The sequence below is a fragment of the Lissotriton vulgaris genome, chromosome 4_1 (assembly GCF_964263255.1).
Source record: "Lissotriton vulgaris chromosome 4_1, aLisVul1.2, whole genome shotgun sequence".
Taxonomy (NCBI): Eukaryota; Metazoa; Chordata; class Amphibia; order Caudata; family Salamandridae; genus Lissotriton; species Lissotriton vulgaris.
This window is the reverse complement of record NC_141691.1, coordinates 570255865-570283568: the sequence shown is the minus strand read 5'-3', so window position 1 is coordinate 570283568 and position 27704 is coordinate 570255865. Positions and strand designations below refer to the sequence as shown.

The 27704-nt window shown below is 41.2% G+C and overlaps 1 protein-coding gene across 3 annotated transcripts in view; it reads right to left on the bottom strand.

Moving 5' to 3' along the window:
- Nucleotides 1-27704, bottom strand: part of GOLGA4 (golgin A4) — an 853888-nt gene that overhangs the window by 589713 nt on the left and 236471 nt on the right. For all 3 annotated transcript variants that reach the window (XM_086964776.1, XM_086964774.1, XM_086964775.1), the window contains 2 exons: nt 27603-27659; nt 2365-2463 (listed from right to left, as the gene is read on the bottom strand). In XM_086964776.1, coding sequence (XP_086820902.1) covers nt 2365-2463; nt 27603-27659 — 156 coding nt within the window. The remainder of the gene's footprint in view (nt 1-2364; nt 2464-27602; nt 27660-27704) is intronic.

Below are 27704 nucleotides of genomic sequence, written 5' to 3'. Positions count from 1 at the left end.
TAAATTTCTTTGCTGTACGTACTTTACACCTGCCCTGGTACACAGGATAAATGCCAAGAGACCACACACCTGCTTGAAATGTGCTGCACCACACGCCGATTTTTTTTACTTGGCATGGTGCTGCCCTCGTTTGCAATCCTATTGGTCGGAGGTACATGTGACTATGGGTACAATAATCGGTCTTCTAATGGTCCCCGTTCCCGAGATAGCTTTTAGGTTACACAGTGCAGATTCCTAAGAAGATTAGGAAACTAGTGTCCTAGGGGCTACTTTTAGCTAAAAAGGAGGTAGCCATTCATTGGGGCAGAAAGTCCACTCCTAAGCTGCAGGACTGGTTGGGGAGTCTGGCACAATGCAACACGAATGCCAAAATATGTGCCATTCTTGTGCCAGTTACATCCCGACCTAGGGATATTTGAAGACCATTGCGATCCTACTTTGAGAACGCCAGACGAGCTGACATCACACAAGAGGATAGTGGGTTGGTGCCTGAGGGAGTGGGCTGATGGGGTGTTGCTTGTGCCTGGCTCTCCTTTTCAGTGCGGCAACATGATTAGGCTGTGGGCTGTTGATTTCATGCGAGGGGAACTACTGTTGGGTACTGGATATCTGGGACTAGGATCGAGTGATGCGGGTTGGGGGCTGGGCTGTCCTGGTACTAGACTGAACCACTGTGTTAATCGCCACAATGCTCATCCCTGTATGAGTATTTGTCAGGAACGAATAATGCATGTGTCAGATGACTATTTGCAATGCAATGTAACTTATGTTTAAACTGGAAAAATAAAGTGTTAAAAAATGATTGTCTTATCTTTTTCAGTGTCTTATAAAAATAACTGGCTTCTTTTTTTAAAAATGAAACTAAAAATAAATTTGGCCTTGTTTAGTCATGTATAGGCTGCAAATATTTTTTTACATGAATGAATATATTTTTGATGTATATATTACTAAAGAGCTCTGGGGTTACGTGCATGTGCAGGACTATTCAGTGTTTAGGACTATAATGAAGATTCCCTTGGAAGAGAACTAGGATTACAGAAAATACAACTTTTCCTGGTTTACAGTCAGTACCAAGGGCATGGTTAGTGCTCTACTCCAAATCACAGGACAGGTCCAGGACCTCTAATTGTGGACAGGCTTATTCCTCTGCACACATACTTAGATTAGCAGGTTACCAGGACCCAAACAAATTCAGAAAACTAGATAAACTTGCAGTTGTGCATTTAGGCAGGGACACACACCCAAATAACAGGCAAGGGGCATTCATGTCCCAACAATGTAATTTGCCATCGGTGCACTGGGAAAGCCCTACCATGGATGTGGAAACTGGGCCAAGTACACCCTTTTCACACATACTTGACTCTGAGCAGTCAAATGATTTCCAATAAGGTAGTTTAGGGGACACAACACAACAGCCAAATAACAGACAGGACAATGTGATGTTCATGCCGGTGTTTATCTTTTGGATAAAATAAGTTACTTCACACACAGAGTATTAATTAATGCTAAACAGCACGATAAGGTGACAAAGAGTTGAAATCCAGTTTATGATCTTGGTACTTGTCACTGGCCATGTCATGAGTGATGTAATAGGTGAAGTCATAAGCAGTGTATTGCTGGTTGTAAGTTATAGTTAGCTCAGGTAACTATAACTGCTGAATTACTACGGTTTTGTACGAGTGAAATATGAGCCTAACTATAATGTCCCTGTAACTTCTGTTTTTTTCAGTGAATTTCTAAGGTTTTTAAAATGTTATTTCCTAAATGTAACCACTAACCTTTGATAGTGAGTGTTTGAGTGAGTGCATGAGTGTCTCAGTAAGTCTGTGAGTGGGTGTGTGAGTCTCTGAGTGAGTCTGTGAGTAGGTGTGAGCGTGTCCGAGAGTTCTTTATTTGTTAAAAACTGCTGCACGGATTAACACCAAATAATAAAAAGGGTTCTTTCGGGACCAAGAGCTCCCTTTCTGCCAAATTTGGTGTAATTCAGTCAAGCGGTTCAGGCTCTATTCACAACTAAAATCTCTATGGGAATTAACATGGGAAACACACATTTATTTGACACCCCTCCCCCTCCTTTTTTCTCAGCACCCGCTTGACGAATCGCCTCAAAACTTTCCATGCGCAATAAGAATCACCAGGGCACTTTTTGGGATATTTCGTGAAGATTCTTCAACTGCCTAAAGATATAGGCAAGTCAAAAAGCGCTTTTCCTATGACAACATGGTCCTAACTATAATTACCTACTACTACATAAAGCAGCCAGTCACACACAATACAACTGAACATTTCCCTAAGAAGACAAACTTCCCAAGAGATGTATCACAGGGGAAAAATATTGTAAGCACCTTTAAAGCATGATATTACCTGTGTCTGCAAAACAGTGATGAGTTGATCTTTCTCTTCTAGAGATGCATCAAACTCCTCCTGAAGATGTTTCTTGGCCTGTTGATCCATTTGTAGTTCCTAAATTATAGTTCCAAAAGTAAAGCTGTTTATAATCTGAAAACCATGAATTTATCTTCTTAAGCGCATAGAGTGAATTAAAACAGTATAGTCAACAAATCAATACATTATTTTATTGCAATCAATATTGCTGTAGACTACTCATCTACAACAGTCATACTCTTGGACAAAGAAACATTTGCCATACCAACCTAGTACATTAGAAATGGATTTAATCAAAGCAGGCTGACAGAATGGAAGATGGTAGAAAAGCTCAGCAGCAGATCAGTGCTCATGTTTGATTGATACTGGATAGATTGCAGTGGACTTTTCTTGCTACATTTGTAAGTGGTATGGGTGACTGCTACAGTTAGTCTTGGGTTTAGGAATGCTATTTATTATAGTGATGTAAAGGGTTAGCTACATTTTATTCACTGTAACCAACCTAATAAAATCTATACAAATAGACATGTCTTCAAATTGAGGAGATGGTTACATTAATAAGCTCCTCTAAAAATATTAAATTGTAAATCAGTTGTATAACACTTCACTGTATCCTAAACTGGCTGACCAGCTTGCTGTTTCGAAGAATGGTTTAGCAGTATCCTTCGAGGGTTTTAGCTACTAGGTTTCATCTCCTACAACTGACTTTAACAAAAAAACAAGATTTCCTGACTAGGCATATGCTGACCACTTCGTGGGGCACTGTCCAATGGTACATTTTCAAAAGTTCTCCTTTACATTTGATAGATTTACCACAGAGTGAAAACAAAATGGATTGCACAAAGATGCTACGAAAGGCCAAGAGTCATGGAGAGAAAGGTCCACATTGCAGATCTGACCATATGAATTTGGAAAAAAAAAAAGGATAGAACCCGATATTGAAGAGCCTGGAAAATCTACCCATGCAAAGTACACTACAGCAACAGTTCTGTTTTTTTTGTAGATACCCCACCTCAATAGAATTACCAGAGTGATTTCATTTATAATCATTGGCAAGGTTTAAAATGGACCTAAAACATCCTTTTTGCAGATGCTGCATATATCATCTAGTGTGGTGTGTGAAGAAATGTCTTACTTTGCACTGGGAGTATTGTTGGCCCTTTGATAATTCAAATTCTAGATAGTGGAATGAAAAATACCAAACAACTTATCCTTTGATATGCCCCTGTGTACAACCTTCTCCAAGCCATTTCAGTAACTCGTACTGAACTAGTTCACTAGAACACGCTCATGTCATTAGCCATCAGTAGTAGCCAATGGAGAATGAGGTGGTAGAAAATCGTAATATGCATAGATTAACATTTTCTTTCCTATTCTGAAGAGAAAAACACCTCGACCATCTTTCCCCTCCCCAGTGTCCAATCCAGCCATGTATAATACACTAAATCACGAAGATCAGTGAAATGCCTAAAAATAAAAGTGTATTTTTCAAAAGCACTAAACTGTTGAGCTAGGACGGCTTATCTTGATCATTCATAATTCTCTCCAGTGGATGTAGCCACTTTATAAAAAATTTGTGAACTGCTATTTTGTACTTCCAACCTACCTGATCTATTCCTGTGTTATCGGCTACATCATCCCCTTTCTTGTATCCTGCAACTAACTTCTTTAAATCACCTTAGTTCTGAAACACATGTACAGTGTACAATTATCTCAATGTAGGCGACCTCTCAACACAGCAATGACAATCCTGGCAGCCTATGATCTTTCTATACAATCTTACATGGTAGTCTGTAAGCCACTCTAATTTTCCCCAAAACTCTATTGTGGTTGATTTTCAAATAGATTCTTGAACCCTTGTTGTCTACATCAGCTGGCAAAAGCAAACCCAATATCCTGTTATTCGTCTCCATCGCCAGATTTTCAACGCACTCCATGTTCCCTGTGTTCCTTCAATGTGCAAACAATTTCAGCCGCATAGTATTTACAACATGAATTATTGAGGGCCTCCTTTTAAGTTTCCATCCTTTATACAGAGCACATTCTCTATTACCAATATGTAGAAAAATACTTTTTGTGCCAATGTGAAGGAGATGACCTACAGTATACCTCTGATGGCATAAGCAGACGTTTGAGCCAATATATCCTTTAGTTTTGGGTTCCAGAATGGACACACTAACGTTTAATAGTTCTTTTGTTGTATCAACATAACACTCTTTTGTCATGTCATAAAAAATAACGTAACATACCATACCAGATTAGCACAATACAAAGCCAAGTAACATTATACAACACCACTGTCAGTCTCCTTAAGACCATATATATCTTCAGCTAACATCCAAACTTCTGGTACCTATGCAACCCCCTTTTATAAAAACGTTCCTCCATTCCTTTGAAACCCAATTATTAATACCTTGGCATGCAACTTCCTTCAAATTCATAGAGCCCTGCCCATAGCAATGTTTACTTACTGTCACTGGTGGCTTGAAAATCAGCATCTGTCTCTTGGATCACTATAATTATTCAATCATACAAAGTTGAAGTTCTGCTATTATCTCTGTAGGATTGAATTACAGTGAATATTTATACATTTTCTCTTGAAACTGGATGGTGAAACAACCTTGCTGCATGGTTTAACATTCTTAAGGTAATTTGTGGTAATCCTTGGGGTAAGGTCTTATTAGGATTTCTTCTCCGGCTATTTACTCTGTAATTTGACTTTGTGATGGGACAATGTTCTTCAAGTTTCTATCAGAAACCATGCTACTGTTTAAGGCATGATTTATTGGAACATGTTGTGACTAATCCCTATAATAAATAACTGGTATTACTTGAAGCATAATCTTCATTTGAGATTATCCTGCACGACTGGTGAGACGGACTCTGCAACTTTTGAAAGACCTTGACACCTCAATCCTAAAACTCGAAACTGCTGTATTGATATTTCCAAAGGTGTAGCTTCTGTGACTTTTAAAGTTTTAGTTTGATGATGATGGTAAGTAGGATTTAAGTCTTAGGGCGGAAGGAGGACATTAATTTGATCAACCAAGATATAAACGGAAAGACTCTTTGAATCCTTCTTTAAATGTTGAGAACACAACGTTATATTCATATTCCTGGGTCTACTAAACAGATATATGTATATATTTCTTATTTAACGTAAAATTATGCAAGGTTTATTGAACTAAATTCTGCATGTACAAAATTTCAACAAACCTCCCTGTATTTCAATGTTTGGCTCTTGTGATTAATACAGATACAACAGTATGTAAATACAAATAGACTTGCTTAAAACAAATCTCAGTATGAATATATAGAAACTGATAATTTCATAAATGCCTTTACACAATTCTAACAAGTCTTTTTTAATAAAACAAAATGGTATATGTTTTGCCATTAGACCTGACTTGAAAAAAGATTTCTGTGACTGCACACCTATGGGAACCTTTATTGTGCAATTATATTTGGATGAAGGCATCAAAAAGCATGAAAGGGCTTCAGAGTAACTTCTTGCCAAAGGAGCTCCGGGCTTGCAAACCAAATATTGCAGGTGCCAATACAAATATTTTTTCCAAATTCAATTCCAGATGAGGGCAAATTCAAAACAACCTCACAAATAAAAGCAAAATCATTTTCTCCATCATAAAATAAAAACAATCCTCTACTCACTTTGATTCTGTTCACAACTCATTTCCCAACGTCATTCATGCTCTAGTGCCGTGTTCTAGCCCTGTACTTCCACTCATCACTATTCAATTTTTTCTTCCTCTTTCCCAACACACGTCCATTCACTCCTAAGCAGTCTTTGGCATCCAGATCCACTCACCACAGACAATTTATCACTCTGGATCAACTTCAATGACTGTTTTCTGCTTTTTTCCATCTACCACTTTATCTTCACTAGTAGTTCATAAAATTTAAATTAAAACCAGAAGTTGCCATTTTCCATGAAGTCAACACAAACATGCTTTTAAGGTTTAAAATCATACTGAATTTGGAGTGTGCTTCCTTATTTGCCTTCCTGTTCACCTCAATCACTCCATCAAAAATATGAACGTATCCTCCTTTCAGCCCACCTTTAATGCAGTTATTAGGTCTCGCCTGCAACAGTGAATGTGCTGCATGTGCTCTCGTTTGGAAAAGATATTGTATCCAAGAAGGGGCTTGCAGTCCACCCATTGCTTAACATTCTTTGGCTTCATTGTGACTGTTATTTGTGGTTTTCTAATATGCCAGCAAGTGCTGGCTTCACTTCCTCTTCTTTCAGCAGGAGCATGGAGCAAGTACTGTTTGCTTCAGCTTGATTGCTGTCCTTCTGCTGATAGAGCTGTGATTGAAGTAATACTTGTATTTTTTTCTTTGTCTCTGGCGTCTTTGTTGAACCTCTTGCAGTTTTTGTACCTGTGCTTTATTGTGCCACAAAAGAAGCCCTTTTCTCCTTTCTGGATTTGTATTGTGAAAACAGATGTTCACTGCTTGCAAAAGCATTTTCACTAAGACATGGACATAGGTGCAATTGAGTTCTTTATGTGATAGAATATTTTGCTAAATGTACTTTGTTTTTCTTTTTCATGTATGGAGAGATTAAATGATTTGCTCAGAATCAATGTGGTGTTGTGCTAAGATCTAACAAGCATTAGCAAAGCTCTGCCATTGCCTTTTGTTCATGCTGTACAACATGGCCATTGCCGACTTTGGCAATAATTTGCAGCCATGCTTTACAGTAGAGTGCAGCATGCTTAAAAATAAAATAATGCAAGAAAGACTATGATGCATTGCGCATTAATGCACTTAAAAAAAGCATTAGACCAGACTGCATCATAGCACTTTCTTAAATTAGTTTTAGCCGCACTGTAAAGCATCTGTGGTGCTGTACAGCCGTGCTACACAACATAGCAAAAGCCAATAACTTTCACAGGAAAGACCTACTGGCATGGCCAATTCTTTGTTTTTTGACGAACAGGACACTAGCTGGAGTTGCTTGTTTTGCCATTTACAAAAGAAGTCATTCATAATCAGCATCCCTTTAACGCAACTTTCAAGTCACAGAAAACAAACATCTGCGCAGTAAAGCACAGAAATCTTGGTGTTAAAACTGTTAAAATGTTACTCGATAGGAAATCTTAAACAGACAAGTAGTAAATAACCCCTCTTCCTCTCCTGCCACAGAGAAAGCATTATATTTGATAAGACTGTTTATGTTGAGCTTTCTAACAAGTGAAGATTCTACCAAGTGGCACAACGCTTTCTGTTATTCACAATTTAGCAATGCATAGAAATCAATTTACACTTTGTTTTCACTTGTTCTTAAAAATGTCAAATACACCAAACATTTGCAAGTATAATAGACAGCCAAGAGAGGGTGGGTTGTGGCCAGAAGAACTCCAGGTAGAACACTTCTTCCCCAACTCTTTGCTATGATGCCTTTGACATAGGAGTTTCTTGGCCAAAATGAGTGCCTCCCAGTGCTGAAGCCACATACAACAGGTGGAATGAGTAGTACTCCCAGTGACATAAGCGAGTGACAGAGGACTGCTCCACTCTATGCTCTCCATCTCCCTGAAAGTTCTGAGATGGCGTTGGACTATGTCCCATTCTAACGTGAGGTTGTCCAAGCTTTGCTATTACTTGTTCTTTAACTTCGAGTGCATTAAAAGGTGAAATCATTTCCACTTTGGATGTTACAGCATACTGTTGTTGGTCCATCCCCCCCTTGGCAGTGATTGAAGAATATATCTTAAAACGTGCATTTCCTCAGTTATGTTTTCTGCTTCAGGTACCCTAAAAGAAGTATGTCACCCCTCTAATGAAAAAAAGTTTTATACATTTCTTTATCCATGTTAATTAGTACCCTGTAATAAATCTCCTTTTTTAGGACGAGCCTGAGTCAGCGCGCTTGCGCTGCTCTGTGAGACTTGTTGTGGAGTATGTCCGAGAAGGCCCACCCACTCTCCACACATATTTTTCATTGGCTTGTGTCAATGTCCTTCGTAAAAGCTGGCTTGTGAGTTGTTGTTAGGGTTGCTAGTCCCTCCTTGGTACCGCCTTGTCTGCTTTTGTAAACACCCATGGGGACTGGCCCCTTTACTTCGGATGCGACACAGCATGACTTATTTAGTTTGTAAGCACTTTTTTCTTTAATGGATTTCTACTACTGCGGAGGCGGCGTGCTTTCCCGCCATGTCCACTTTTACTTTCAAGCAGCCCGGGACAATGGCGAGCGAGTTCTCGCATTTACATGAGTTTGAGCTATTGCCATTGTAAATAGCTTAAACTCTCGTAAATGCAAGATCTATTGTATTGCAAATGCTTGTTTTGTCTGAAACTGTAGTCACTTAACGCCCAGACCTACGAAGCATTGTTTCAGCAAAAAAGACTAATAATAAAGAAATGTATGAAAATCATAACAATTAGTATGGCACTTAGTATTACAGTTTTTGACACTTGTTGTCACTGTAAATTAAATTACAAGTGTTACTATTGCTCAACGTATTAATATACTATATTTATGTGTTTTTCTACAGCACAACCCAGGCTCCAAGGGATGGGGAGGGGTGGGGGGGTCAGATGTCAATAGCGACAGCTGTGCAAGGAAACTAAAGAGAGAGCGACCCCGGGCACCAGGTGGCTCTAAGCAGTGTAGGAAACATTTGTATAAAGGTAGACTCCTTCTAAAGCGCTTAGTGCACACCGCAGACGTGTGCCTGTGTGACAGGGGGTAATAGGTGAATGAATGACCCTGGTGGAATGTGCACATGAGTACAAATTCTTAAAAAGACGGAGGCTGCCCTCAAACTATGAAAAGTTGAGACTTGTAATTCAATGCTGGCGAGACCCTGCTGCCGGCTCCGCATTTCACCAGGTGGAATTGCCATATGTTAGCAAGCCGCTTTTGCACTTGTAATTTTGCCCTTGAAAAGACCAATTTATGGTAAGGGGGAGGGGATATACCCCCCCCCCCGCCCCATTCCCCTGCTGCAGTTCTGGTTGTGAGCTCAGCCCGCCATTTGCCAGCTGCCTGAAGCCGTCCCTCCGGGAAGGGGCGGGGGATAGGTGGTCCCCCCTGCATTATGGCTATCCCTTTCCTACAGGTGCTCCCAAGAAGATAAGGTTTAGGCCCTTATTATGAGTGGCCTCTGAATACCAATTTGGGTGCAAATGGAGCCCGCACTCAAGCTAATATTGCAGGCAGTGCACTCATTTTGTGTGCAATGTTACCTCATGATCAATTGCCCTAGATTTTTCTGGGGTCAAATTCACTCGATCAGAAATAGAGGAAGTTGTTCCCAGTAAATGTCCCAGACTTTGCAAAGGTGCCATGCCAAAATAGGTGTGGAAAGACCAAATTTCAGTGTTGTCCCCATTCTATAAGGAATAGCGTAGAACACTGCAGTTATTCCGTATTCCCAAAATAAAAATACCCGAAGTATTGAACCAGTATGAGCCGAATATTTGCAGTGTGGATCTCGGTGCCCATTAAGATGAGGAAAAACTATTGAATTCACCTGGGATTCAGCCTGAAGAGTACACAGGTGCATTCACCCCCTGAACTATCACCTCTTTCACACTAACACACCTGTTGCTCTATGTCTTCTCTCTTCTACTAGTACTCTTTCCTCTCTCTCTCTTGTCTGTCATAGTCTCAATTGTGCTGCTTCCACACCATAATCAAAGACTGTAATACAGTTTTTAAGAAGGCAGTGAATTTCTATGCCATAGAACATCATTGCAATATCAGTGCATGCTGTAAATGGGAAAAGAGGTAGTTTGCCAGAGTTATAGACCATGTAAGTTAGGAGACACCAGGACTAAGATATTAGTGCATACCTCAAGTCAGTGTACAGATGCATACTGGGGATTCTTGTTTCAATGACAGTGCATGATGCAAGTTAAAATATGTGTTCTTAAGGAGCTTTGTTAGTCTCCGAAAAGCACAATATTGTTGGTAGGATGGTAGGGTGGGACGGGAAATCTCAATCGAAAAGCATTGCAAGAGATTTGTGCGTGACTCAGTACGGAGCTAGAAAAACATTGTGACAACCGGCGCTACAGCACCATGCAATTGGTAGAATGTGAGCTACACAGACTCCAGTGACACAATTCTGCACTCAGGAATGAGGTGCTTTGTGAAAGGGCCTAGATTTTATTGCGAGAGCTCTGTGGGTGTGCAGTGAGGACTGGAATCCCTTGGGGGAAGGGGATTGGTGCATCTCTCTGGGACAGCACTGCAAGGAGTAGCTTCAGGTGAAGGTGCATTGGGAGTGCTTTAGTATTGGACAGCAGAGTGCAGTTTTGGGTAAAGATGTATTGTGAGAGCTCTGCTGATGTCTCATTATTTGGATAGCGGTGAATTATGCGGCCTGGAACAGGGATGCTATCATGAAAGCTAGATAGATGTCTGATCACTGGGGCAGCACTGCAGGGAGCAGATCAGGATAAAGATGTGAGAGTTGGTCTGTGGACAGTGATCGCTTCACACATATGGGGGGAGATCTGTAAACGGGGTGGATCAGCTCTGCAATCAGTCGTGGTCTGTGGAGAGTGGTAGCTCCAAACATATAGGGGTCTGTGGGCAGTGACAGCTCTACACAAGGGGGTAGCAGTGTGTGGACTGTATTCGTACCACATATAAAGGAGGTCTGTAGATTGTGCTAGGTCCACACACTGGGGCTGTGGATAGTGCCAACTGTACTTTACACAAGGGTAGAACTGCTCCAAACCATAGGGCAGTCTGTGGACAGTGGTAGCTCCATGCAGATGGATAAGGTCTATGAACAGCAATAGATCAGCTCAACAACCACGTGGTCTGTTAACTGTGTTAGTTAAACACAAAGGAGGTCTGTAGGCTGTGATAGCTCCACACCTGGGGATGGTCGTTTTTGGATACTGCCTGCTTCACTTTACACACCGAGGTGGTATGTTGATAGCAGTAGACCAGCTCCAGACCCCAGAGTGGTATGTGGACATTTGTAGCTTCATGCACATGAAGAAGGTTCTGTTGACAGAAGTAGTTCAGCTCTACAGCCTGTGAATGGGGTAAATCAGCACAGGGTGGTATGTGTACTTTGCTAGTTCCTTATATAACCACATAAAGGAGCTCTTTAGACTGTGGTAGCTTCACACTTAGTGGCTGATCTGTGGATGGTGCCAAATGTGCTTGATAATTAAAGGTGGTTTGTGGACAGGGGTAGATCAGTTGCACAAACAGATCGTCTGTGGCCTCTAGGTAGCACCACTCCCAGCGGTGGTCCTTAGATTTTTCTTGTTTCACACATCACATAGAGGGGTTCTGCAGACAGAAGTAGGTCTAAACCTTGGGTTGTGTGGTTGTGGGCAGAGGTTGGTGAGCTATACACATCACTCAGGAGATCAGAATGTTATCGAAGTATGACTTCAGATGTACTCTGCTGGGCTCCAGAGCTCTCTGCTCCCAGCTCCTCCAAACTTCCTCAGGGTGACCTTGGACTATCAGGCTGAGGAAAGCTCTTTCAAATACACATTTGGCAGGTTCCTGAGGGGCTCCTACAGGGACACTAGAGGCTCTCTCTTTTAATCACCTCTTTCACACTAACACACCTGTTGCTCTATGTCTTCTCTCTTCTACTAGTACTCTTTCCTCTCTCTCTCTTGTCCGTCAGTCTCAATTGTGCTGTATTCGTAGATCTAGAGCCCACTCTCACACCCACACACACTTAGCAGCTTTTAGGTCAAACCTAGAGGCAGCACACATACGCTGGTCTGCGAGGCATGCTGTATTGGAGAATGCACTTGACGCCCCACCCACTCTCCATCCATATGTGTCATAGGCTTGTGTCACTGTCTTTCGTAAATGCTGGCTTCGGATTAGTAAATAGGCTTGTTAGTCCCTCCTTGGTACCACCTTGTCTGTATTTGTTACCTCCCATAACGACTGGACCTTTTACTTGGCTTGTTACACTTGCGTAATAAGTTGGTGAGCACTATTTTGTTTATTGACTAATGGAGACAATGGTGGCTGCTTCTTGTATTTGCAGTGCGCATACACAGGACAATGGCAGCCGCTTTTTGTACGGATTGCTATGCCATTCAAAATTTTAAAAGTCGCTGTCACCTACCTCCACAGCACTCACAGTAAAATGGCGCCGGTTTTAAAAAGATAACTTTTAAGGAGATCGCGGTGTCCGCTTCAGGAACACAGCACTCTGTTTCTTTTTTTAATTTAATTTTTTATTTTCATGGGGAGAGCGGCTCCCGCTTTACTGAAACCGCGCTCTGCAATACAATAGGCCTCGCTTTTCCCAACCTTTGACCTACTGGTCAAAGTTTGGCAAAAGCCTTTTAATATTATAAAAGGCATTGCCATTTACAATGCCAATAGCTCGAAATCTCGTAACTGCGAGACCTATTGCATTGTAAATGCCAGTTTTAAAGTTTCCACCTAGGAGAATAGACACCCAGGTGAATGGCAGTCTGGGTTTAACTTGCAAAAACAGCTATGATTGATCACAAAAACAAACTTATAAAAATTCTGGTGCTGTGCATCTGCTGAAATCCGAGAGCCCAAACCATGATATTCAGATTGACAGGCTATGGGGTATAAAAGGAGTCAAGGACATGCATGCCATTTTCATCTACCAAAAGACACAGTTATAGTGTGACAATGGCACTTGGCGTCTCTTGTCTGTAAACCTTAATATTTATATGACTGCACTAAGCCAGCTTTCACAAGCATGGTGAGAACATGCAAGTATTTCTTTTTTTTAGCTTACTAGCTGTGTCTGGGACATATCTTGGATTGGGTAAGGTGTATTGCAGGATCAACAAAATAAGATACCCTCCAACTAAATGAGTCAATAGCTTGAAAACAGAATAATTGATCTCAAGTACACACTACAAAACAGAGAGGAGCTCTAGCTGAGTAGCAGTGCATGCCCATCAACAACATTAATAATCTGATTCAACAGCAAGTCAGTTATTTTTTTTAATCAACTGATGTCCATAGAGCCCAAGATCAATCAAGAAATTATACAGTACACCAACTACCTCGTCGAAACAGTATCAACCTTTAATCTTACAAGAATGCTGTGTTACTAGAACCAAACTAAATTATAGCAGTTCTCTGTGCAGTGGTAAAGCCTTCAACTTCCACAATACTGGCAAGCAGCACTGTAACCAACACATTACGGGTAAAGACCAACACAGTTGCACTGGCTTACACTGGAGGCATGCATCGGCTTGAAAGTTCCAACAATGCTTCATAAATCTAAATCTGGATATGCCTAATGACAAGGAATCCTTTCCTTTATGCATTTATTTGACAGATATATCTGCTTTATTGTTCCTCTATGTGGGAGAGTATTTCTATTTGGCTTCTGATATGATTTGCTTTACTTGCTGTTGGCAGTTGAATTACCAGACGATCTGCTTTGTGATTCTAACATAGAGGATCCTTAGTTGTGTGAATCATTAAGCATGGGCATTCAGTGATATGGGATGATTTGTGTAACACTTGCATTTGTCATGAGACCAAAAGAAACAATATGTCATATTACATGAAAGGAAAGAAATTGGCATGGGTATAGTAGTAGGGAGGTCAACCTAAGCTACTGTTTGAATGGTTGGCAATAAGCACTCAGGTTATCAAATTGTTTCAAAGTCCATTGTGTGGTCAATGCCCTCACACTTTTGTATTGATGCAGGTGGAGGTTTCTGTTCCTCTTTCATTTGCTTGGCATTTGCTTTCACCTAATTTTGTTTGGAATCATCACATCTGAACGCAAGTAAATTTCATCACAACAGTAAATAGGATCAGAAATCAGTAAAATCGTTCTTCTTTTAACCATAATTTATTTCAAAATTTGCTAAAGAACAGTAGGTTTAAACAATCGGACTCTTCTGTAATACAAGACATCACTTTGCGTTTGCAGCAGTCAATTGCCTTTGATCTTCCTTGGCCATTACAAGCACTGTTCTGTAGTGGCTGGGTTTCCTAACTCCTCCAGTCGACCATCCTCTCCTCCATAGCCTCTGCCCACTCTTTGTGGGGGTTTTCACTCTATTGTCAGTCCCAATCACTAGAACTGCTTCCTTTTGGTTTTGTGCTACAGTGGTGAATAAAGTCCTCCTCTGTTACCAAAATCTGCTGCATATTTAGCCAAAATGTGATTGCTCTGGCATCTCAGAAACCTCCCTTACAGCAAGGATGTGTGGGAGGGATGTAATACATTTTACTCCACAGGATATGGTATCTTTGGCACTATGGGTGGCATTGGTCATTAAGCCTCATGCAAAGAAAGGGACTGGCCATCCAAGCCTCTCACACAAGATAACTAAAACGGAAAAGAGCATAATTTTGCATGAAAAAGGCATGATAAGGGACTCTAGACAGAATAACCATTGTAACCAAACTCGACGTCTGTGAATGTAATGTTAGAGGAAATCAAAAATTGATCACATTTTCACCTTTTCTTTAGAGGCAGTAATCCACCATTCAGAGACTTGGTTGCAGGAATGGTCCAATCCAATATATGCTTAAGTGATCCCACCAGGATTCAATATAATTATATATGACATTGGACAAAAGGAAGTGGAGGATGGCTCGCAGTTACTTTTAGAGATATTTGCTTAGTTCAACAGGTTGTATTGTATTGTAATTGTTATTTGTAAAGCGCCTTATCACCTACAGGTCTCTAAGCACTATAAGAGAGTGCACCTATCCGAGCAAATGGGGAAATGTCAGCTGTTAGATGATACCCCAGGCTTCCGAAAAAAGAACTGTCTTCAACTTCTTCCTGAATGGGAGGAGGGCCTGTTCCTTCCATACATTCTCTGGCAGGTTGTTCCAGATTTGGGGGATGGATGCTGAAAGGGCTCTACCTCCAATGGAAGACAAGCTGAAGCGAGGGCAGACCAGTAAGCTTGCCTCCGCAGATCGAAGCACCCTACTGGGAATGTAGTTGGCTAAACGATCTTTGATATATCTCAGGGCTTGGCCATAAATGGCTTTGTGTGCAATGCAGAGGCCTTTAAACTTTGTTCTCTGTCTAACCGGGAGCCAGTGCAGGTGATGTAGTAGAGGGGTGGCGTGGGCTCGTCTGGGAACTCTGTAGATTAATCTGGCAGCATCGTTCATAATCACCTGTAAACTGGAAAGCAGTTGTCGCAGGAGGCCGATATACAGGGAGTTGCCATAGTCCAGATGCGACAATATCATTGCTGATACCGCCTGTCTGAGTGTAGCAAAGGTGAGCAGAGGGGCAAGTTTCCGCAGCTGTATCAGGAAGCTGACAAGTTCCCACCACTGCTGACACCTGTAGAATCATGGAAATCTTGGCATCAATTTTGATTCCTTAACCCTCATAGCATTAACTTCAGTAGAATTTTTTTACTGTAAGGATTTCTTTCTCTTCTTCTGATCAGACAAGATAGAGATAGGTACAGACTGCAGGGGGTGGGTCAACATTTTCGTATCAGTATACTTTTTTAAATTTCACTAATCTAGTGCTGCTTGATCATTTTAATCTATGGGTGGATTGTCCTTCCCAAGATGGGACAAGCAACTTCTTAGAAACTTGCCAGCTAAAACAATGGTAAAATGGGCCCTTGATTAAACGTCTGGACTGTTTGACTCTAAGCATACAAAAGTTCAAGTTCTGAACAAATCATCGAGTAAATGGAATGCAACAGTGTTAGATGTAGTTTCTACAATTAAATAAGGACGGAAGGAATAGACCTTCCACACCTTGGTTCTCAAATGAGTTATGTCCAGCGACACTGGAGAAGCAACTAGAAAGAATGAGGTTCAAAGATTTTTGCTTCTGAGTAGAAATAGTAATATCCTAAGTAACTTTGCAAATCTAAAACCTAGATCAACACTTCAAAAAGAGAGCACTTCGCTAGGTGAGTCTTAGAATCCATCAATTTGATTAAGTAAGGAGATGTTCAAAATCGTAAATGCTTTCTTTAATCTGAAATGCATAAATGTGTAAGAGAATTGCAATAATTTGGTGGTTTTCTTTTATCAAAAAATAATTAAAACCTGTGAGACATTCTATAACTCTTATGATAAAGTAGTGACAAAATTGGGTGAGCCAACTAGTGCCAGCCGGACTTTGGAATGTTATAGTTAAATTTTGAATCTCTCACCCCGCAGGTGACCCTTGAACTATTGTTCAAGGAAATTAGGATTCCCGAAGGATACCTGTTCTGTTAATCTGCTAGACTTATGCTTGAGTTCGTTGGTACCAATTCTGATGGACATGTGCAAGATCTTTTTAATATCTTCTTCAGTTTAATTGATTTTGAAGCATGCAGTTATCACCCCTAACCTTGAATACCAAACTGACAATCCAGCCATCTTGCAAATTTTCAACCGGGATTCTTACTGCTGGCACCATTTAAGATGTTGGAGAAGCATTTGAATTATTCTCATTACATTATAACACTCCTATAAGATCTTGGAGGCAGCTAGTTTGGTTTCAGAGCTATGCATAGTCACAGTGATCAACAAAGGTAAATTTTGGATAAAAGAGACAATTCAGCAGAAACTGTTAGACCTTTTGGTTGCCTTTGACACCATCTCTCATATGATCCTACTTGATAGGCTTTCAGATATAGGTGTCAGAAGGCAGGCATGAATTGGCTCTGTGCTAATCTCGAGGGGTGCAAGCAAAAATTAAAGATTCACTCAGCCCTATACAAAATATTTACGGTAGACCATGTAGTTCCACATGGATCATCACCAAGTCTCACGCTTTCTAATATTTATGCCGCCCCATAAGCCAAACTGACCCAGTCCACTGGGTTCCATTTTGCAATGTATGGTGATATTGCGCAGTGGATTCTGTGGATGTATGAGGATCATGAGTTTAACAATACACAATGTAAAGAATGGCTCTCTGCCACAGTAAAATGGATGTTCAATAAGGTTCTAAAACTTAGCTCCGATAAGGCTATTTGGTCACAGAGCATCCCCGTTACATAACTCCGCGTTGAGGAACTTTTATGTGCATCTCAATGACAAGTTATCTCTCAACACTCGGGTAAATAAAACCATGTTTATCTGATTTTTCCAACTTAAGCTGCTGAAACTTTTGTTTCCATTTTTGACTTTAAAACGGTGGAAAATTGGCATCAAAACTTCAGGTGCTTAAGAATGCACAGATCTGGACTTGGTGGAAGAGCACATATAACTGCATTCAAACATATACTACCATTACTTGCCTGGATCCCGTGTATGATCCATCAGACAATCCACATTATAGGACCACAGTAACTCCAGAAAAAGGTTTTGAGGTACACCCCTAACTGCCTTCCTCACTCAGCCAACAATCCTAATCTGGGGATCCCAAGGATTAAGAAGTCACTTTCTGGAGGCAGAACATTAATATATATAAACAGAAAACACCACACGGTGTACTGCTTACTCTTTGAACGATTTCATCACACTTTCTTTAAAAAAGTTTCTTACAACCCTGCTTTTTGCTTAAGAATAATTTAGAGATATGGCTATGCAGTGATTTGCTCAGCTCTTAGAGCAAGGATACTTTTTACGAGTAGCAATTTGCGCTCTACAAGAATCACTAACATAACATCATTCTTATATGGTCTAAAATACAGCAGTGGAACAAGATCATATATTTATGGATATACGAAAGAATAGACATTGTAACAATTGCTCTGCTTTTAGGAAGAATACCCTATTATTTTAGGACAGCTGTTGCATTTGGTATTTTGCTGCATGCTGCTACAAGCATCTCACCAATAAGCTAACATTATGCATGCTTAAACAGTCTTGTAAACTAGACCTAAAACTAGGAAGGCAAAGTGGATTTAATCTAAACAATTAACAGTCTTGATTTACTGAAAGCAAACAAATGTAGACTGGGTCGGAAAAGTGATCAGGACAGGTGTGACATGGCACCCAAAGACGAATGAAGGGAGGGCGAAACTATACAAAAACCTGAAATAAAAGTTCTATCTTGGAAAACCCTACTATGTGGTCCGCAAAATATGGAAAAATAAGATGTTTCGTTAAATTCAACAGGAGAAAAAGCAATCAATTGGAACAACTGTGGTGAAGCAATTAAGACTTATGGTTTGGTAGATGTTTGGTGCTCCGAAATTACCCAATAGATTTTTCTGTTAAAATAGGAAAAAAACAACATATGGTTTCCACCCAAGTAAAGTTCATGTTGCCTTTCAACACTACACCAAGAGCGAATGATTTTTTGTACGTGGCCCAAACTCACACCGACATGGGAAAATATCCAAGTGAATTCTAAGCAGGTCTGTGGTTATCTTAATACCATTTTATATATAATCAGATTAACAGTTGCTCAGTGAATATCATAGCAAGTGGAGAGCCGTTGTTGACAATTATGAACAAAACATTCAAAGAAATAGATTTTATGGCACGACACGGAGGCTAATATTATGCAAATCTCCTTTATTACCACAGCTCAGCAGCAATAATGGAATAGAACTTTGTGAACATTCTAAAGAGAAGACTAGTCCCTCTCTGACCAGGCATCTTCCTTCTTTGTTGCTGCTGCTCAGAAAGATAAGTACTATCTCTCCAAGCTTAGTACTATAACCTGATTTAACTTTATTTATGATGCATGCTGAATGCTTGTATATCTGAAAGTTGATATAATATTATCATGTATGATACCAGTGAGATTGTTTACCTTTTGTAAATATGATTCGTCTACTTTTACCAACAATGAGCGTTTCCCCTACCTCGTAAGGCTATTTACCTCTTGTAAATATGATTTATCTACCCTTATCAGCAGTGACCTTTTTCTCTACCTCGTCTGTTTTACTCTCCGCTACCTTCGCTCTCCATTGCCCCCATCGCCCCCGATTGCGAGGCTTCTCTCACCTTCCTACGACCTATTAACATCTTGCGCGGACACACTCGCGCTACCTTCGCTCTCCATTGCCCCCAATTCCGCTAGAGCGGTACCGTCAGTATCAGGGATATCACCCAATCCCTTTCGTTTTAAAAAATCACATCCCCCGCCGGTTAGCGCGGCTCGCGCTACTCTCACCTTGCTCGTGGCCGCGTCTGCGTCTTCACCCAACCTCCCTCACGCCTTAAAGGAAAGCACCTTAGCAAACAACACACACGCCGATGCGTGCGTAACAACCAATTATTCAACTACCGTCTTTCCTTCGGCACATCAACGATCGTTTTTCCTTCACAACCAAATCAGCTGTTTAGTACCCCTAGACCTCGCGTTTTTTTAATCGGTAATTTTTCCGATTAATTAGCTCACCTCGTTACTGCTTAAAATCATCAAAAAAAAAAAAAAAAAAGAGGGGAAAAACCATAGCTACTATCAGAGGCAACATATTATTAGAGGCACAATAACTAAAATGTCTACATCACCATCTCTCGACCAAAAACTAGAGGAACTCGTCAATAAAGCTCTAGAGAAAGCCCTAGGCTCAATTGACGACACTATTAACAAAAAATTGGACTCCCTTTCCAATCTACCCTCTACCAGTAAAACTAATGGGATACCTAAAGGTAACAAAAAAAGGGCCATTATCCCAACTCAATCCAAAAAAGGCGCAAAAAAGCTGAAGAGCTCTATTCCTACAGGCCCTAGGGGCGCTGACCAGATTGGTGCCTCGGGCACCCCAGATGGGCATGGTATAGGCCCAGAACTTCCTACCCACATCGACAGCGACGAAAGCTGTGAGGAAGAGATTGAGCTATCGTGCTCATCAGGATTTAATACAGATGTGGAGGATGACAATGCTAGACGAAGCGGAAGCTTAGAAGGGACTTCTAAGGCCTCAGCCTCTAACAGTACGCCTCTAGACCCCTTCGGGGAAGAAATGTTTGATCCCCTCCTAATTAAGCACCCACTCTCCCCAGAATGGACCCCCTCGCAACATATCGTTGACTACCTTTCATTCTGGCTCAGAAGAGAAATACCCCAAGAAGTGAGATCTAGACTCAGATCTGAATGCCCACGCCCATCCCTACCAAATAAGGTCGCAATGACCCCAGAGTTAGACCCTAAGGTCGTGGCTTTTATAGCCAAAAATAACAGAGATCCTAGGAAAGGCCTGGATAAAGGACTTAAATCTTGTCAAGATCGTCTTCTCGATGTAATAGGACCTCTTGCTAAAATATTCGAGATGACAGAATCTGCGTACGTAGGGAATAACCAAATCGACGTCAAAAAACTACGAGAATGGGTGCAAAGAGCAATATGCCTTGTCGGCAATGCTAATACCGCCATCTCCACCGAAAGGAGAAAAGGAGTCCTACTTAAAATAGATCCTAAACTCATTGAACTAGCCAAAAAAGACGGAGGTCCCGACTCACAAGGTCTCCTCTTTGGCGAGGACTTCATTAAAGAAATGGCTAAGTATGTGAGCGCGTTCAGCTCAATTAAAAAATCACAGAAAGATATCAAAAGAGTATTCAACGATAGAGTTTTTGCCAGGGCCGGGAGAATACGGGGTCGTTTCCCCGGCCGCGGAACTCAATCTTCTAGACCCTTTAACACCCGAGGAGGAAGATTCTCCAGCAACTACGGCTCCAACAACTATGGATCCCAATTCTTCCCGCAGAGACAGAGGAACCGAGGACGCATCTTCAGAGGCGAACGGAGACAACGTTCCTTTTCCTCAGGTAGGAACCTTGAAAGACCATTCAGATATCCCTCCAAAGGTGGGAGGGAGACTACGCCAATTCGCTCGGAATTGGAACTTAGTAACACAAGACAACTGGGTTTTAGATACAGTAAAGGGTTACAAAATAGATTTTCTGGGTACTCCCTTTCAAACACATCCCCCTCGCGAGATCACTTTCTCTCTCAAAGATCGAGACTTAGTCTCCAAAGAAGTACAAGAACTGTTACAAAAAGGGGCAATTGTCGAGGCGCAAACACAAGGTTTCCTCAGCAATGTTTTTCTAGTAGAGAAGAAAAACAAGGAACAGAGGCCAGTAATAAACCTAAAAGATTTAAATTGTTGGGTAGTTTACCAACATTTCAAAATGGAGGGCATTCACCTCCTAAGGGATATTTTGAGAAAAGGGGACTGGCTCACGAGGTTAGACCTGAAAGACGCCTACTTAACAATTCCCATCTGGGAACCCCACCAAAAATTCCTTCAATTCACTTGGCTGGGAAAACTTTACCAATTCTGCAGTCTCCCATTCGGTCTGTCGTCCGCCCCCTGGTGTTTCACCAAGGTCTTACGCCCTGTAACCGCCTGGCTCAGGCAGAGAGGGGTGAGACTAATCATATACCTAGACGACATCCTTATAATGGCCCAATCGAAAGAGACTGCATCTCTCCACACAAACCTTGCAATTCAGGTCCTGGAACATCTGGGTTTCATCATAAATACCAAGAAATCTTGTACTATTCCCGAACAACAAACACAATTCCTAGGCTTTACGGTAGACACTCTCAAAGCGGAACTGAAATTACCCTCCGAAAAAGTCAGGAAAGTAAGGAAAGAGTTGAGGAAGGCTCTCGTGAAGAAGACCTTCCCTCTGAGAGTACTAGCGAGAATCGTTGGCCTCCTTTCTTCGACAATCCAAGCTATCTTCCCGGGACCCCTCCATTATCGGGCACTCCAAAGACTAAAAGCGAGCGCTCTAAGATCGAACCATTCATATTCCCACATGATTTCTTTGAATCAGGAATCAAAGACGGAACTGCTTTGGTGGCTCAGGAATGCGGAAGCATGGAATGGGAGAGCCATCTTCGGGGAACAACCGGATCTGATAATAGAATCAGATGCGAGCTTAGAAGGATGGGGAGCGAGATGTGGGAAATACTCCACAGGCGGTCGTTGGACCACTCAAGAGAAGAGATTGCATATCAACTGCTTAGAATTACTGGCAGGTTCATTTGCAATTCGTTGTTTTACACCCAAAACAGCGAAATGCTGTGTGACATTACGCATGGACAATGTTTCGGCAGTCCGCTATGTCAACAAACTGGGCGGTCCACATTCCAAGGGCCTAACAGACCTTGCCAAGAGCTTTTGGGAATATTGCTTGAACAAAGGTATTTCGGTTATAGCGGAACATATCCCGGGCCTGAACAACAGTGTCGCAGACTGGTACTCCAGGAATTTCAGAGATTCGAGCAACTGGAGATTAGACAGACAGATCTTTTTGGCCATCCAATCAATATGAGGTCCATACAAGACAGACCTTTTTGCAGATCGTCTAAACACACAACTGAAAGAATTCTTCAGTTGGAGACCGGACCCTCAAGCTCAGAATGTAGATGCCTTCCTACAAGATTGGAGAGGTCTGAGACCTTATGCCTTCCCGCCGTTTGCTTTACTCCCTCGGCTTCTCCTTCATGCTCGACGCTACCACGACATCATAACTGTAATAGCTCCTCTTTGGAGGTCCCAAGCCTGGTTTCCAGTCATTCTGGAAATGTGCATAGACTTTCCAATTCTAATACCCCCTTTCAGGGAAATACTCTTGGGTCCAGAGGGAGACGTCCACCCCCTCGTGGATCAGGGTCTTCTAACTCTGACGGCCTGGAGGATTTCAGGAGACAATGGCAAATCCCTGGGCTTTCGCCAAATGCTTTCAGACTCATTTCTGAGTCGTGGGCTCAAGGTACAAGAAAGGCATATCGACTGGCATGGAGCAAATGGGTTCGCTGGTGTCTTCAACGAAGTCACGATCCCGTTTCAGTTGATCTAGTTTATGTTATCAACTACCTTTCTGAACTTTTTACTTCAGGACTCTCCTATAGAACCGTTAATGTCTATAGATCTGCAATTTCTGCAGGCCATTCTCTCATTGATGGTCTCTCCGTTGGACAAAATTTACTCACTAAAAAAATCATGAGAAGCATGAGAGTCATTAAGCCTCCAACTGCTAAATATACCGCCCTTTGGGACGTAACACTGGTACTCCGGACCTTATCATCCTGGGGGGAGAACTCTTCCCTTTCTTTGAAACGTATCTCTTTCAAACTTACTGTTTTATTATGCCTGGTATCTTTCAGAAGAACCTCCGATGTCAAAGCTTTAGATATTTCTAGCAGATCCTTTCAACCAGAGGGTGTATGTTTCTATCTTAAGAGAAGAACTAAAACTTTATCTTCCTCTATTTTCTACCCCTTCTTTCCTCAGAATGAAAGACTCTGCGTGGTTAAATGTCTGAAAGAGTATGAGAGGAAGACTGCTAATCTAAGATCAAATGAAACTCAATTATTGATTTCCTTTAGATCTCCCCATAAAGGAGTTTCTTCTCCAACTCTAGCCAGATGGGTGAAAGGAGTTATGTGCGAAAGTGGTGTGAACACCTCTATTTTTGGTGCGCATTCCCTTAGGGGCGCTTCTGCTTCTAAAGCCTATTTTCTTGGTGGTGGTTTACAAGAAATTCTTAAGGCGGCAGACTGGTCTAATGATAGTATGTTTAGATCCTGCTACTTTAGACCAATCTCTAATGTGATTGATAATGTTCTTAATGCACTTTGAACTTGCATAATATGGCCTCCGTGTCGTGCCATAAAATTTAGATTTTTCACAGCCTGCTGGGCAGAAAATCTGGATTTTATTAAGGACACGGAGGCTAATATTATCCCGCCTCTATTTTTAAATGATTTGTAACCCACCCTTTTTGTTTGAACAATATCTTGGTAATGTATTCTTCTTTTTCAGATTAAAATCTACTGGTTCAGAAGCTGAAATTTTATTTGTTGGAATTCTGATGCTGAAAGTTTATTCGTTGGAATCTTGAAAATGTATTCCTTGGAATCCTGTTTCCCTAATCTTTTCCTCACGTTGATCATCTTTCTTCGCAGCCTGACAAGAAGGAAGATGCCTGGTCAGAGAGGGACTAGTCTTCTCTTTAGAATGTTCACAAAGTTCTATTCCATTATTGCTGCTGAGCTGTGGTAATAAAGGAGATTTGCATAATATTAGCCTCCGTGTCCTTTATAAAATCCAGATTTTCTGCCCAGCAGGCTGTGAAAAATCTAAATTTTCTCATAAAGATCATGGGTCTCAACTAGGAAAATCAATTAGCCGTTAATGATCTTTTCGACTGAGGAATGTCTTTTGCTCTATTTAAAGCAGCATGCATTGTCTCCCAAATTTAAATCTGTTCTAAAAACCAACCTTTACTCCTAACTGTATTCTGGCACAGTCATTGGAGCAAACCTACCGCAGGGGACAGTAGATGAGGAATTTGGTAGCATGAACTCTAAAGAGGTAGACAGAAATTCTTTGGAGTGTTACAGACATATTCTAGGTTGATGAGCCTTCAAAAATGCACTAGCTCAAGGTCCAGTGTTTAAGGACATGCACTGAGAAAACTGGACCTACTTTCGATGGACAGCCTTAAGCTTGGTTTGCTAAGTTCCAGCATGCATTCCGATAAAAATTGGCCATTCATGGTTTTTATTTTTCCTTCATCTTATGACGAGACATCTTTCATGCAAAGCTTTAAATGAGAAGCAAAACAACATACGGAAAGTCAACAGAATGAGTCAGAAATATGATTGGATCAATGTACTGATTAATGTTATTCTTGGATAAAGGGGATTACTTTATTCGAACACAAACTTAAACTAAAGAATGTCCTACTTGGAGCAAGACAGAAAGAAAGTGCATGAAAACAGTGTAGTTCTTTTTACAACAAAGGAGTTATAAATGGCTTATTAAATGAAATAGCTGCCATCTTTTCTGTTCTGTTCTGTCTAATTTCAGTGGTCACTAGGTGGAAAGGTCCAGGTGGTTACAGTAAAGCCAGCCATCACTTGATTATTAGAGGAATTTTTTAAGCATATCTTAAAATTGATAGTTACAGATAGAAGGTGATTTGCTGTAGAAATCAGATTGCATCAAACCTGACTGAAGCAGGCCATCTATCTGATGACTTTTGGTTAAAATCCTTTTCAAAATCACTCCTTATACATGTGTTATGTGATGTCCGAAAATGCCCGGGTCCTTGCCCTGCTACTGGAGGCTAAATGGGTATACATGCATATTTTACATTTATGTTCCCAAATGATAGGGCCTTTTATACTCTAAACAAGATTGTACAGTAACATGAGTTAAATGAACAGACCTTTGGTAACTCTCTTTATGGTGGATATTCGAACTAACTGCAGGTTCCTCACATAGTTGCAGGTGCTAAACTGGATATAGAAAACTCCTGTTGTGCCACTAGATGTCACCTCATGGATCTGCACTGTGATTCCACACCTCCTTGAAGTGATGGAGTAGACCAGCATATAAGCACTACCAAGCACCCTAACATCGGTTTCTTTTATTTTACTCTTTATACACCCTCAGACGTGAAGTGTTAACAATAGACAGCTAGGTCACTCCTGCAGATGCAGTATTTCCTGAAACCTGTTGATTTGGGTAGGGACATTGTTCCCTATGACAAGGGTTTGAAATCATTTAGAAGTCATTGGAAAACCGACACAATTGAGAGAGGAGCCCCAGTTGCATATCGGAAAGGCGGGAACTAAGGTCAGTGTGGAGCTTATAAGTGGCTCTGCTCTGTCACTTCTGGGGCAGAGAGGAGCCACCCAAGGCCCCTTGGGTGGCCTCCAGACTCGCGCCAGGGGAGAATTCAAATGCGAGGGTTCTGCAGTTTTTAGTATCCTTTAAATATCCACCCTGGAGGCTTGAGTTTGACTATTGTAGGTAATGTGGAACTAGAACCATAAAAAGAGGTCAGAAAATGGCATTTAAACTCCTACATTTGCTCCTTGCCCTAGCCAAAGGGTACGTTGCAATCACCAAGTTGGGCACAGAATTCCCCGACTGGGGGGGCTGGTAGCGTAGTATGGCCGAATAGGCTGTAGCCGAGGAATTGAGATTGAGTGAAGACCTGGATGTCTGGGATGAACGGTTGGATGCCTTCCTGGACTCCCTCAGGTGCAGAGCGAGCCTAAGGGAGCGAGAGTGACGATTCCTCTTTGTCGACTACTGTTTAGATATATAAGCCCCTTGTGATACCACAGTGGCAGCATACCATGAACTACTTGCACACACATTGTTTTGTGGAATTAGTACTATACATTCAGGTGACTGGGTTTTCTGATGGCAAATGTTTATTGTTGGTTCCTTACCCTTCATTGTTGATGTTAACAGCGACAAATAAAGAATGGTTAAAAACAAAAAAATGAGGAACAAGAACAATTTGTACAACATTTTGTTTAAAACACTACATACCAGACCTCGCCCATCTTCTCACAGAGCTACCTTCTATCAAGATTTCCTATATCTTGGTGCAGGTTCTTAAAGAAACTTAGGGTTTCATTGGGCAAACCCATTTGGCTTACCTATAGCAAATTAAATCTGTTTCAGACAAAGGACTTTGTTCAGTCAATTTCTGAAAGGTTGTTATTAGAGAACATTGCCCAGATGACCATAGATTCAACTTTGGGGTTTGTCACTGGTCAAACTATTACCATTGTATTGTATTTGCCACTGTGCCATTTACACCAGGCTTCTGCACATTCGGCCATGCACGATTCACACCTTTCCACGTCTCTCTGCCACTATGGCATCTGTACAATTTATGACTTTTGTTTTTATACAGGAGACTGGCAAGGCGGGGAAAGCTGTCCCTAGGCCAGATATAAACCTTCAGTCATCCAGCTCTCAAGGCAATTTACACGATACTGACGTACATAGATATCCTATGTCTCAAAATGCCAGAGTGGAGGATTAACCCTAACTCAGAAATCCTTCAGTTTTTTTAGACCCGCACCCACTCACCTTTGACGAGGGTCTGAAACATGCTGACAGAATATAAGAAGTTCTAGGGTAGATAATTTACCTTGGTACACCCAGTTATTTCTAATTTTTGACCATACTTAGGACACCAAAAATAAAGGGAAACCACGTGTTCTTAAGGAATTTTTTATATCATAGAACCCATGCGGCATTATCCAAAGAACATGGTTGGTCCCATCCTGGTATATAGGAGCCAGGGAAATGCCAGAATTATGAAGTATGCCACTAATAGAATGGGTGAGGGTCTAAAAACCAGTACAGGGATTCCTGAATTGATTTACCTTCAATGCTTGCTCTTTTGAGAGTTGCTGGCTATAGGATACCAGTGTAAGTCAATTTTAAATTAGGGACACTGTATACTGTACTACGTTTGAGAAATTGTTTTCTGTCTACGTCTACACCCCGACAAACTTTTAAACATCTAGGAGTTCTGTTGGTTTTAGAAATTCACAAGATACATCAAACTAGAAGCTCACCTCACGCAGCTCTGAAATCCGCCGTAATGCTTTATCCTGGCTTTGACTCAAAATGGACTGAAGGAGAGAAAATACGTTATAAATTCACACGTTACACAAAAT